At 42.4% G+C, this 13,621-nt stretch overlaps 1 protein-coding gene across 1 annotated transcript in view; it reads right to left on the bottom strand.

Moving 5' to 3' along the window:
* The window catches only part of CACNA1C (calcium voltage-gated channel subunit alpha1 C), a gene marked incomplete at its 5' end in the record, with an annotated part of 716,579 nt that overhangs the window by 224,667 nt on the left and 478,291 nt on the right, over positions 1-13,621 (bottom strand). The window contains one exon of the mRNA XM_080812080.1: positions 13,358-13,497. Within this exon, the coding sequence (XP_080668206.1) occupies positions 13,358-13,497 (140 nt within the window). The remainder of the gene's footprint in view (positions 1-13,357; positions 13,498-13,621) is intronic.

The raw sequence follows: 13,621 nt of genomic DNA, 5'->3' as shown, positions 1-13,621 counted from the left end.
CTGGAAAAAAATTCCAGACTATTTTCTCTTCTGCCTCTAATAGCTGTGTGACCTTGGCAGTTATGTCACCTTATTGGGTCTAGGTTTCAACATCTTTAAAAGTGAATATTGGATGAGAAAGACCACTCTGGATCTAAAATTTTCTGGGTTATTTTCTAATTATCTTAAGAAAGATCTAGTACCTTTTCTTCTTCCAACTATCACTGTGCTTTATATATAGTAAGTCCTCAGTAGATGTGTGACAGATGAATTAATACATAATTTTTTATAATATAACAGAATTATATTATACATTACATAAGAAATAAAGTCATATATAATTTATATAACGTTTGAGGAATACTTTACATCTGCTAACATAGTTAATAATCATTAATTTTGAGATTTAAAAATCAAGTACACTTCCATTACCAGCTATTTTGGAGAAACTAGTAGCAGATGAGCCCTTCTACCATAAACATTAAAAAACTGGGCAAAAATATGAGGTAATTATTTTCAGAAAGTGGATATAAAGCAGCACAGGGCTATAATCCCTGAGAGAATTGAAACTCATGAGGTAAACACCACAATTCTGTGACTGGCAACAATTTCCTCACTGTAGCACCAAGAGATACAGTCCAAGCAGACAGACCACAGCAACCCCACTGATTTGAGAAGGCAGAGATCAGATCAGAATTTGGGCAGCTGTAGTGGTTGTGGTGTGACATCAGAGAGGAGGCAGCTGGGTAGATAAGTAGCTCTAGAAGTTTGTGTAGGGGTTGCCTGTGTATCCCTGGCTTAGGGTTGGGTCATGCCTGTGCACAGTGAGACCACCAAGGGCTATCAAATAACAGCTGTTACAGGGCAAAGCAGAAAATAATACTATAGGTTAAGCGGTGCTGAGGAAAGAGCAGTGTCTGTAGGACGGCATTCTGGGTCTGCCATAGTGGAGAGGTCTAGTTAATATTTTATTAATACCCTTGGAAACTAAGTGAGACACTAGAAAGTACACCTGGAATAAGTAACCTACCCTAAAGTAAGGCTAATACTTTAAAGAGCTGTGGGTATTAAGGAGGGCACATATTCATGGAGCACTGGGTGTGGTGCATAAACAATGAATCTTGGAACACTGAAAAAATAAAAAAAAATTTAAAAAAAGAAAATATTTAAAGAATTAAAGGAAAGTATATTAAAAGAATTAAATAAGTATATGGGTTTAAAGAGAGAACAGATAGGGAATTTCACAGATAAAATGAAAACATAGAAAGAAATCAAATGGAGATCCTATAAAGAGCAACTGAAATGAAAAATTTATTGAATACATTTAATGAAGATGAAGACAGCAGAGGAAAAAGTGAGTTAACTGGAAGAATAATCAATAGAAATTATTTGATCTATGAAACAGACAAAAAATAAAACAACCTGAAGAAAAGTGAACAAAGCCACAGGGACCAATGAGATAATATAAAATCACTTAACATAAGTATAAATTGTAGTCTCAGAAAGGGAAGCATGAGATTGGAGGAAAAAACCATAGATATTTGAAGAAATAATGGCCTCAAGTTCCCCAAACTTGATGAAAGCCTTCAATTTATGAATGAATCTGAAAAGTTCAGTGAACTCCAAGTAGGAAAAATATTATTAAAACCACAAGAGACATTGTAGTTAACTGCTAAAGGCCAAAGACAGAACATCTAGAAAGCAGTCAAGATAAAAAAAGAAACATGTACAGGGGAACCAATGATAAGAAGATCAATGACTTTTCATCAGAGACAATGGAGGCCAGAGAAAATGGAATAGCATCTTTATAGTTCTGAGAGAAAAAAATGCGTCAAACAGGATTGTATATCCAGCTAAAATATTCCTCAAAAAGAGGATGGCATAAAGACATTTTCAGATAAACAAAAGCAGAGAGAATTCTGATCTCTGATCTGAACGACAGATCTGTGTTATATAAATCCTAGGGGATGTCCTTCAGGATGAGGGGAAATGAAACCAGAAGGAAACTAGGATCTGTAGATCATGATTTACTTAAAAGATAACTGACTGCTTAAAGCAATATATATATATATATATATATATATATATATATATAAAAGATAACTGACTGCTTAAAGCCATATATATATATATATACACACGTATATATATACACACACACACACACATATATATATACACACACATATATATGTAGATCATGATTTACTTAAAAGATAACTGACTGCTTAAAGCAATATATATATATACACACACACACACACACATATATATATACACACACACACATATATATGTCTCTTTTTACTTTTTACTTATACATATATTTAAACCCCATCTTACAGTGTTTATATATATATATACATACACACACACACACATATATATATGTGTGTGTGTGTGTATGTATATATATATATAACAATCACAGAGGATGGGGGTTGGGTAAATGAAATTATGCTATTGTTAGGTTATTACATTTGTGATGATACACAATTCATATGTATGAATTTTATTGAATATAAATTATACTTCATTACAGTTAATTTTTAAAAATCAACTGTAGAGTTCCCCTTCCTCTAACTAATCCAACTTGGAGCCTGACATAGGTAAAGAGTTGAACCCACAGGAATACGAATAGCTAATATTCGCTGAACACTTCTTATCTGTGGAGCACATTTCTAAATGCTTTATGAGCATTTATTTATTTAATCTTCACAAGAACTCTGTGAAGTAAATACAGTTTTTTTTTTTAAGTTTTATTTACTTATTTGACAGACAGAGATCACAAGTAGGCAGAGAGTCAGGCAGAGAGAGAGGGGGAAGCAGGCTCCCTGCTGAGCAGAGAGCCCAATGCGGGGCTTGATCTCAGGACCCTGGGATCATGACCTGAGCGGAAGGCAGAGGCTTTAACCCGCTGAGCCAACCAGGTGCCCTAGTAAATGCAGTTTTAATCCCCATTTTATAGATTAGGAAACACAGGCATATAGTTAATAAGTGGTGGCTCTGGGAATTTGAACTCAGGTAGTGGAACTCCACTGTATATGTCCTCACCTACTAATTGTCACGGATCAGCAGCAGGGAACAAACCAAGAATAACAGGTACCTGGGGTTCATGCTCTGTATATCGATCATTTCATGGGACACTGACCCCACTGTATCTTCATTTTCTAACCTCTCATTTTTTTCTTCCAGCGCTTGTAAAGCGTGGGTCACTTATAAGCCTAAGTGCCCTTTATTATTATCATTATTTTAAATTTGGTTACAGTCATCTTGCTGCTGGCTGTTATTTCGTATTTAGGGATCTCCAGGAAAGAGCCAGGCACAAAACAGAATCAATCATGGATCTTCCTGAGTTTAAGAATCTCTCTCTTCTCCTATGAGCTGCCATCTGCCATAATCCTGGGCACATGATCAGTGCTTAATAAATATTATTGACTAGGACACCTGGGTGGCTCAGTCAGTTAAGCACGTGCCTTTGGCTCAGGTCATGATCCCAGGGTCCTGGGATTGAGCCCCATGTTGGGCTCTCTGCTCAGCAGGGAGCCTGCCTCTTCTCCCTCTGCCTGCTGCTCTGCCTGCTTATGCTCTCTCTATGTCAAATAAATAAATAAAATCTTTACAAATAAATAAATAAATAGTGTTGACTTACTTCTCCCACCTTTGGCCTGATTGCTAATGTGCTGGGAGCTGAAAGACAGAAGGGATTTGCCAAAGGTCCTGCCCTGTCGATGACTACATGTAGAATTAGTGCTTAAATTAAGAAATTCTCAGGTTACTTCTGTTCTCTGCCACTGAAGTACAGGATGACACAGCTCAGAAGAATTTTAGGGTTAATACAGTTTAGCCCTTTCATTTGCCAGATGAGGAAACTGAAGGTCAGAGGTTAAACAGTAAGGTCACCTCACTGGCCAGACTTAGATCCCTGGTTTCTTCACCTGCAGACCCAGAGTGCCTCCCACTTTCTCCAAGTCCCTAGGTGGCAATGGTACCATTTCTCATCAGCCTCTAAAACCAAGGAGGCTCACTGACCATCAAAACATAAATAAACCAACATCCTAACTATTAATTGTCCTCAGTCTTGAAAGCCACATGGAGCACCCTGATGGGAAATGTGCCCTCCTCCAAACCACAGCGAACTGTGTCCTACCAGGAGTATTCCTGACTTGGAAAATAGTCTGAACCCATCTCTGTTCATTATTCTGGGAGAAGCCCTCGGGACTATTTTTGCCTATCTATAAATTAGGGATAACGTCCCTGCCTTCCTGGACCACCGGGCTGATTAATCAGCCAATAAATCCCTTGCAGTCTGTCTGAAAGCCTTGCACTGATGCTGAATATTGCTTTTAGTTGGTAGTAACCCTACCATTTATCACCACCTACATTTTGTTCTTAAATCAAAAAGGGACATTTTCATCATGGGGGAATGTCTGTGCTTTCCTTTAGTAAATATGAGAAGTTATTGTGTGATTGGATGCATTCTTTGTCATTATTATTTTTAAGCTAGTGTACGTAAAACACCAAATAATAGAGATTTTCCTGGTTTAGTCAGATACTGTTATTGATATTCAATAACCTCTCAGTGAGACACCATGGCAACAGGGCCTGGAACTTTTGAAATATGCTCATTGTTTAAAATAACTTGTTTTGCTGCATTTGGGTCGTCTCCCTTTCCTTACTACCTGATGCCATAGCTCATTGCAATCCATAATGTCTCTCTTCAAGAGGTGGATTTAAAGGGATTTCTGTTGCTAGAAGCTCCTGGAGCTTGAGAGGTAAAACCTCATCCCCATCCATGGAACATTCATCACTAATCTCACTTTGTAGATAGAGAAACTGAGGCAATGTGAAGCCGGGAACAGAGAGGTTGGCCGCAGAGCTGCTGTTGTAACTGTGCCCCTGACCTCCTCTTCTGGGGCATCCGGAAGGGAGGGGTCAAGAGCTCCCAAATCAGAGGAGGGGGTCCAGTAGTAGAATCATGCTGGGCGACATGGGAGAGGGTGGGCATCAACTCCCATCTGCCTTGAACATGACAGGTTTGGGAGGACTGGGGCGGGACCCTGTTCTAAATTCTGTTCTGTTTCTGGTACGCAAGGAATGCCAACACCAGGGAGCTGACATCAGACTCCTCAGAGCAAAGCAGGCCAGCCAACCTGTCTGGAAAGTTAAGAGGCCATGCTGTTTATAGCTGTCCTCCCTAGGGTCTGCTCTGTGTTGGCGAACAAAAGCCGGCAGGTTGCCTGAAGCGGGAAAGTGGGAGGGAGCACTGACATTCCCTTGGGCTTCCCTCTTGGGGTGTCTGTGAACCAATGTGTGCGAGGGAGCTCTGGGAACTCCAAAGACTGTACAAAACCGGAACATCCCATCATGACGTCCATCAGTCTTCTTACAGGTGGTGTAGGAATTGAGTCCTGTCTGCCTGCCACCAGGGAGCTGTGTGACCTTGAGAAGGTCATTTAAGATGTCTGGTTGCAGTGTTCTCATCTGTAAAATGGAAACTTGGTTGGATCAGATATCTAAAGTCCTTTCCCACTCAGATGTTCCTCAGGAGTGGCACCATGAGAGGAATGCAGAGAACAAAGTTTCCTGTTTTAGTAAAATAAAGTGGCAGAGGAGGGACCTAGAAGATGCTGCAGACAGGACTTTTGCATGGGATGGGCAATGGGATGGGCAGCTTCTGGTCCCTCCTAGGGAGAAGTAGAGAGAGGGATGGACTTAGGCACCTGCCCCTGTCCTTGTATCAAGCAGCCTTGTAAGTGGTTTAAGGTCCCTCATTTTGGTTTTAGATCCCTTTAGGGATTTAAGATCCACTTGGGACAAAAGGGATGAAAAGGCAGAGGAAGCAAATTAGAAAGTGAGGGGGAGAAGAGGGCCAAGTCCAAGAAAATGAAAGGGAAGAGAAAGCAGAGAGTGGAGAAACAAGAGGCCTGCTACTGGCAAGGGCCGCCGATGGTGCAGAGTGGAAGAGCATGTGGAAGGGGGAAAGAGACGCAGAGGCTAGGTAGGTCAGAACAAACCGACCTGCCCAAAGTCCCTGAGCTAGGTGGGTGGGACAGCAGGGCTGAAGTCTGAGTCTTCTGTCCACTTCAGGCTTGAGCTCTCCTGCCTCACCTGCAGCATGCTGGCACATTATGGGATTGCCACATGAACCAGAAGAAAGAGAGGTCTGGGAAGTTGGTGACATGGGCAGAGGAAAGAGCAGGGGGTGGGGAGAGGACAATGTGCATGCAAGCCTCTGCTCTGACTAATGGGTCTTCTCTGGGACGCAGGTTTCAAAATCTGTAAATTTCAGATTTGCAAATATCAGCTCTAGACAGACTTTCCCTCATCCAATCTGGAATGGTGAAGTGTCCTTAAATACAGAGAGGGAGCTGCTGCTGGGACCATCTCTGGTACCTGAGCCCTCATCCTCCCTAGCAGTGCAAGCACCCCCCTGGGAACCCTGTCCTGGGAGCAGTAACAGTGACTGCAAATCTGCTGTGGCTCACTTTACCGAAGAGCAAATTCTGGGTAGGATGGCATAACTTCTTTTGAAGCATCAAAGTGTAAAAACACTCCAGAAAGTTGTTTTTAACAGCTCTAATATGCCCCCAATGGGTCTGATTAACTGGCAGCATTTGCTATTCAGTGTGGCCAATTTCACAGTTACTAATCCCCAGGAGGGGGGAGAAGCCATTTTGGGGGAAAAAACTACATTATGGGATGAGTGTGGTTCACCTGGGTACTTGGGCACTCCAGTGAGTTTTTAACTTTTGCAGCAGGAAGTTTTGGGTCAAGAATGCACTCTCTCAATAGCACTAAAAGCAGTGTGGTAGGTGTTGCATAGTGTGAGGTCTCTGGCGGAGTGCTCAGAGAGTGGCTTGCCCTGGACCTGGCCTCCGGGAGGGAGGCTGGCGAGAGTGGGAGAGGGGAGCTTGCTCTGGTCTGCTTCTGACCCCAGCTTTGCCACCAGTTAACTGAACCTCCCTGGAGTCTAAGATCTGCCATCCGTTCTGATACTCTTGGAGGAGATTCCCGAGGCATTTTGCTGTCTCTCTGCACTGCAGTCTTTTGAATGCTTCCAGTGGAGAGGAAAGAACTGAATCTATTTAGAAAACTGCCTTCCTGTCCTGGCACCCGGGACCCACTGCAGTTTGCTCTGTGCCGACCTGCATCACCGGGTTCTCACCGCATCCTCTTCGGTGGTGGACTGGTCCATGCAGAGACCTACGTGCTGGTCTGGGCTGTGACCCAAAAGAATGAGGTTTTCACCCCAAATGGCCTTTCATCTCCATCCCTACATCTTCTACCAGAAACTTAAGGCTCATTTCAAATACTGTCTCCTCATAAAGCTTTTCTGGGCTGCCATAGTCCCCAGGAAACCCACCCCTTGGATCTACTTCACTTTCCCACATATAATGCCTCTCTGGTAGTTTTTGGGCTCATGTAGCTATTTAACTCTTAAATGTTCTTTAATATTTCAAGTGTATCTGTTTTGGAGTGCCTGGGAGGCTCAGTCGGTTAAGCACCCAGCTCTCAGTTTTGGCTCAGGTCACGATCTCAGGGTCATGGGATTGAGCTTTGTGCTCAAGAGTCTACTTCAGATTCTTTCTCCCTTCCCTCTGCTCCTTCCTGCTTGTGCTCTCCCTGTCTCTCTAAAATCAATCAATAAAATCTTAAAAAAATAAAGTATATCTGTTTTGTCTTGATAGTGATTTCATCGTGTACTTGCATTTTACATGCCTCACGTAATATCATGTGATGGGGTAGGCTGTGATGTAACCACTACTATTTAACTGAGCACTTACTACAAGCAAGATGCTGTATAAGGGCTTTGTATGCATTAACTCCTTTAGTTTTTCTAACACCATATGAAATAGGTTCTACTGTTATTTCCATTTTACTGAGGAGGAAGCTAAGGCACAGAAAGTCTTAGTAACTTCTTCAAGGTCACAGAATGAGTCAGTGCAGAAGCCAGGCAGTCTGATTCAAGAGCTCTTGCTCAAAACCACTTTGTCTTGTCTCTCCTGGCACCTTTTATCTTATATTCAATCAACAGATACTTGTTGGCTGGTTGGTGTTGATTTGTTTTCAAGAAACAGTTCTAATCTGACCAAGAAACAATAGGAAGAAAGAGTTTTACGCCTCTTCTCACTTCTCAATTAGGAAGCAAACCCTTGTTTAATAGCTGTTTTCTATTCTGTGTGATTCCAGAAATGACGCTTTTAACCGAGAAAGAGCTAATCTTACAAAAACTCAGACTGTAGGGAAAGCATGTCCCATGAAAAGTCTCTAAGCATCAAGTATCTTAACAGATTGGGAGAGCAGGACTCTCTGGTAAGATGACACTTCTGTGGAGACTGACCAGGTGAGCAGGCCAGCCCAGCAGAGAGTTGAGGAAAGGGCATTGTGGACACAAGAAGCAGCAAGCATGAAGGCTCCATGTTGGTAGTGGGTTTGGAGTGTTGGAAGCATGGCAAGGAGGTCACAGAAGCTGGCAAGATGGGACAGATAGAAGGGAAGGGGGGAGGGAGATGATTTCAGAGAGGAGAGCAGTGAGACCATGTAGGGCCCTGTGGGACTCTGTTGCTCATCAGTGAGTGAGGGGAGACTTGGAGGGCTCTGAGCACAGCTGTGATGTGTATTTTACGAGGATTTGTATTTCAAAAAGACCACGTTGGCTACTGTGTTGAGAATAAGCTGTGGCAAAGGTAAGCATGGAAACAGAGAATCCAGTTAGGAAGCTACTATAACGATCAAGGTGAGAGGTGTTGGTGATGATCAAGGTGAGAGGTGGCTGGTGCTCGAGGTGGTAAGAAAGAGGGAGTTTCTTGAAGGTATGCCTGAGAGAATTTCCTGAGGGACTGCCTACAAAGGGTGAGAGAAAGCAGTAAGTCCAAGATTTTTGGCCTGTGTAACTGGAAGGATGAGGTTGACATTGACCAAGACAGGAAAGGCTTTGGGAAGACTGGAAGTTCTGTTATGGATGTGGTAAGTTTGAGATGCTTAGACATCAAATGAAAGGACTGGAATAAGCAGGGAGGTATACAAGTCTGGAGCTTAGAACAGAGGTCTGAGCTGGTACATAGAGTTCGTAGTTATTAGAAGACATATAAGAGATATTTAATGCCAGAAGGCTCAGGATATTTAATGCCAGATACTCAGAAACTAAGTATCCCTGAGATAGAGAAGAGGTCTGAGGACTGAACCTGCAGCTCTGCGATGCTAAGAGGATGAGAACATGAGGAAAATCAGCAAACGATTCTGATAAGGAAAAGCCAATGAAGAAAGAACAGTGTCCTGGTAGCTAAGTGGTGATGGTGGTTCAAAGACAAGGGATGATCAGCTGCATCCAACCCTACAGGTAGATCAAATACAATGGCACCAGGGAACTAACCACTGGGTCTGGTAATGTGGAAATCACTGGTGGTCTTGAGAAGAGATGTTTTACTGCAGTAATAGGGGAGAAAGCCTGACTGATGAGGATTTGAGAGAGAATGAGAAGACGAGAATTGAAGGCAACAGATAGAGGAAACTCTTTCGAGTTCTGTTGAAATATGAAAGAAAACACCTAAAAGATCTATGAGATGGACTTTGTCTAGGTTTGGAGTGGTAGGAGAAATTGCTGACATCTTCCTGAATGATATCAACCAAACTAGCATGAGGCACTTGTTCACTTTTATTATTTAAAAGTTGCACAGACAATTTTCCAGGAGAAGGGGTGACAGGCTGGATTAGCCCTTCCTTTAAGCTCCAAAAAGAGCTATTCTGTTGGCGACCTGGGGAACACAAGACACACAGTTGTTAGCCTTATGTATAAGCATGAAGCCACCTGCAAGGCTGTTGACACCTGCAAAACCATCTCAGTGTGATCATCTTCCATGATGAAGCTATCTTCTTGGACTGCATGACAGGTAATAGTAGGGCCTTCTCTTTGAGTTACTGTATGTATCATGTCCTCATCTTCTTGAGAGAATTCCAAGGTATGATATCTCTTCCTGACTGCACTCTACAATTCTACCATTAACAAAATGCATGTGGCAATGGGACACCTTTATGAAGTTTCTACAGTGGAAACTAGCTACTGTATCTAATCTGATTCTCCTTTTTAATGCACTGAAGCATGAGTGACTCTCAACCATATGCATCTCTAATTAAGAATTTCTGTGCTAGAGTAATTACTGTAGATATTTCTGCTAATACCAAACCCCTCAGTCTCTGTGTTAGACTGCACTATTTGTTCACCCTTGCTTCTCATAGGTATTGTATTCTTTTGTGTCCCATTATCCTTGGAACAAAGATAGCAATGCAACTTGCTTTGGCCCCTGGAAATTGAGTAGCCATGATATAAGCCATTCTGAGCAAAAGCCTAAATTATGCTTGTGCTCTTTTATCCCTTTTTTGAACATCTGTACCCTGCCATGAGAACAACATGGCCTACCTGCTGGATGCTTCTTCAACCTGGGGTCTGGAATGAGATCCCATATAGGAGCCCAGAGCCCAGCTGAGCCCAGAAAAGAGGGAGCTGGCCAACATCATCATGTGACATGACCAAGTATAAAGGTTTCGGATTTTAAGTGACTGAGAATTTGGGATCGTTTGTTCCTACAGCAAAAGCTGACTGGTACACTCTTACTAGATGGTCAGATTCCTCAGGTGAAAAGACTGTATTTGTTCTTTATGGTATGTCCTCATACACAGAACAATGCTCTGAAAGTGTGCGCTCCTAATAAGTAAACACATAAGAGGGTAAGATTCATCATGTCCCCTGTAGTTTGGTGGGAAGTTTGGAGAAGTTCATAGCTCCTATCACTGAGACATTGGCTGCATCATTGTCATCATATTAAGCTCCTTAAAGTCATGTTCAAAGTTATTCTCACCTTCCTTCTCATTCCTTGATTTTGGTCTATTGAGTTATGGCTGATTGATCAAGAAATTTAGAACTTAATCAAGAATTTAATCAAGAAAGCTGAACAAGAAATCAAGAATTTAGGCTTGACAAAAGGGAAATTGGATCTTGGCCTTCGTATTCAGTTGACCCTTGAACAATATGAGTTGTACTGTGTAGGTCCACTTACAGACAGACTTTTTTTTGATAAATGTAGAACAGTACTATAAATGTATTTTTTTCTCACCATATGATTTTCTTTTAAAAAATTATTTATTTATTTATTTATTTATTTGAGAGAGAGTGCACAGGAGAGAGCACACAAGCAGGGTGGGGAGGGGCAGATGGAGAGGGAGGAATAGGCTCCCCACTGAGCAGGGAGCCTAACTCCGGGGTTCCATCCCAAGATCTGGATCATGACCTGAGCCAAAGGCAGACACTTCACCGAATGAGCCACCCAGGTGCTCCACTGTATGATTTTCTTAATAACACTTTCTTTTCCCTAGCTTACTTTATTTTAAGAATATAGTATATTATAACACATATAAAATATGTGTTAACTGACTGTGTATGTTATTGGTAAGACTTCTGGTCAACAGTAGGTTATTAGTAGAAAAGTTTTGGAGGAGTCAAAAATTGTATGTTAATTTTCAACTGTGCAAGGTGGGGGTCAGCACACCTAATCCCCACATTTTTCAAGGGCCAACTGTATACTGTTTCTATTTCTAGATATCTTAAAATGTTTAAGGCCAAGTAGAAAGAATCTGTTCCAAATGTGTATGTGAGGCTTAGCTCCACATTCACTTTTGAGCTTAAGAAAGACCACAAACTTTTCCCAGGTGGCCCCACTACAAAGAAAACATTCTAATTCTTGCCTTCATTTATCTAATAAATTCCCTTACCTTGTGCAGAGACCATTGTAGGCATGATGCAGGAACAGAGCCAATATAAGGCAAAGTTCTGGGTTTCCAGGGGCTTATAATATAATTGAAGAGATGGGATATATGTGTAGAAGTCTAAGACAAGAGGTTTATACTAGTTAATCCTTTACAAGAAGTTGTATTGCATAGTAGGAAAGAAAGTCGGTTTGGAAGTCGGGATACCTAGTTCTAGTCCTGTTCTGCTGCTAGTTAGTTAGGTTACCTTGGGAAGATCTGTTCACCATTCTGTGAGTGTATGGAAAGAATCGAATAGTTTAATATAAGGTCCTTCACATTTCTATGGTAAAGGCTCAGTGTTCAGAGGACCTCTTTGTTTTCCTGCTCCCATTTCCAAATTCGTCTGGTTTCAGCCCAGTCATAGGGACCGTCTCTACTTTGACTTATGGGCCAGATCTGATGGACCTGACTTGAGAAGGAAAAATCTCAGCATACCAGTCCAGAATTATGCTCAGATCGTGCCAATTGATCAAGGAGGAGTGGAATGAGGAGCTCTCTGAAAGCTGACTTAACCCCTAAGAGCAACTGTGGCTGTGCTTTGTTGAAGGTGATGTGGGGTGCCCGAAGTTGCAGTATTCAGTGCCCAGGGCTCATCCACAGTGGAGCAGGCTTCTGGAGGAAAAGGGAGAAGAGGGGCTGTCCACCGGACTGGTATCTGGATAGACAATATCTCTCCAATGCCCTCTGGCCTGATTCAGAGATCTGAACACCCTCCACCCTTGGGCAAAACCAGTTCTCACAAAGGCAGGCAGCCTGTCCATAAATAGGGTTTCTGAAGCCGGAAATGTCCCATTTGACATGAAAGAAGGAGAGGGTTGGGAGAAATGGCAAATAGAACTTTTTGAACAACCATTGATGCTTTTCTGATTGTTCTTTGGAAAAATACAGAAAGTAGAGATAATCTCATTGGCTAAAATACCTTGAGCTTGAGCCCTAGGGATTAGCCTTCTCTGCTCACCTGGCTCCTTGGTGCAAATGTGCTTAATAAATTCCCAGCCCAGGGCCTTGGGGGGATGGCTCAGCTGGCCAAAGGATTTCTTTTTCTGGGTAGACTGTCTTCATTTGGCTGTTTGGCTGCTGTGGATGTTTTCCAGGTGTTTACAGGAGCTGGGACCACAGCGTGTTTTCATGGGCTCACATCAGAGTTAGGTTCTTTTTTCTTTTTCTTTTTTTTTTTTTAAGGATGTATAAACTTTTATTTATTTATTTGTTTATTTATTTATAGCAAAGGACTTCTTTTTTTTTCTTTTTTTTAAGATTTTATTTATTTATTTGACAGACGGAGATCACAAATAGGCAGAGAAGCAGGCAGAGAGAGAGGAGGAAGCAGGCTCCCCTCTGAGCAGAGAGTCCGATGCGGGGCTCGACCCCAGGACCCTGGGATCATGACCTGAGCCGAAGGCAGAGGCTTTAACCCACTGAGCCACCCAGGTGCCCCGCAAAGGAATTCATTTAAGAAAAAACACCTCCGTTTATATGGAATCAGTTTTCCTTGCAAAGGGCTCCTGGCAACTCAGACAGCGGAGGGGGGTGACAAGATACCACTGCAACCTGGAAGAATGGCTTTACTTACTTGGGACTCCAGACACCAGGCGCAACGGGCGCAGCACGCGGAATGCCCTCAGTGCCTTCACGTCAAATCCAGCTCCTTTCCCTCCCAGAGCATTTGCCCCATCGGCTTTGGTTGCTTGTTCTAAAATTGCACTAAAAAGCCTAGAAGAGAGGAAGGAAAGATGGAACTGTCAGACCCTGAATTCTCTGAAGGCAGCTTGGGATAGCAAAGTTTGCAAACATCCCCAGCCCAGGAACCAGAGCCAAAGTGTGTACATGGGACAGA

Source organism: Martes martes (genome assembly GCF_963455335.1).
Source record: "Martes martes genome assembly, chromosome: 8".
Lineage (NCBI taxonomy): Eukaryota > Metazoa > Chordata > Mammalia > Carnivora > Mustelidae > Martes > Martes martes.
This window is presented reverse-complemented; position numbering and strand designations above follow the sequence as displayed.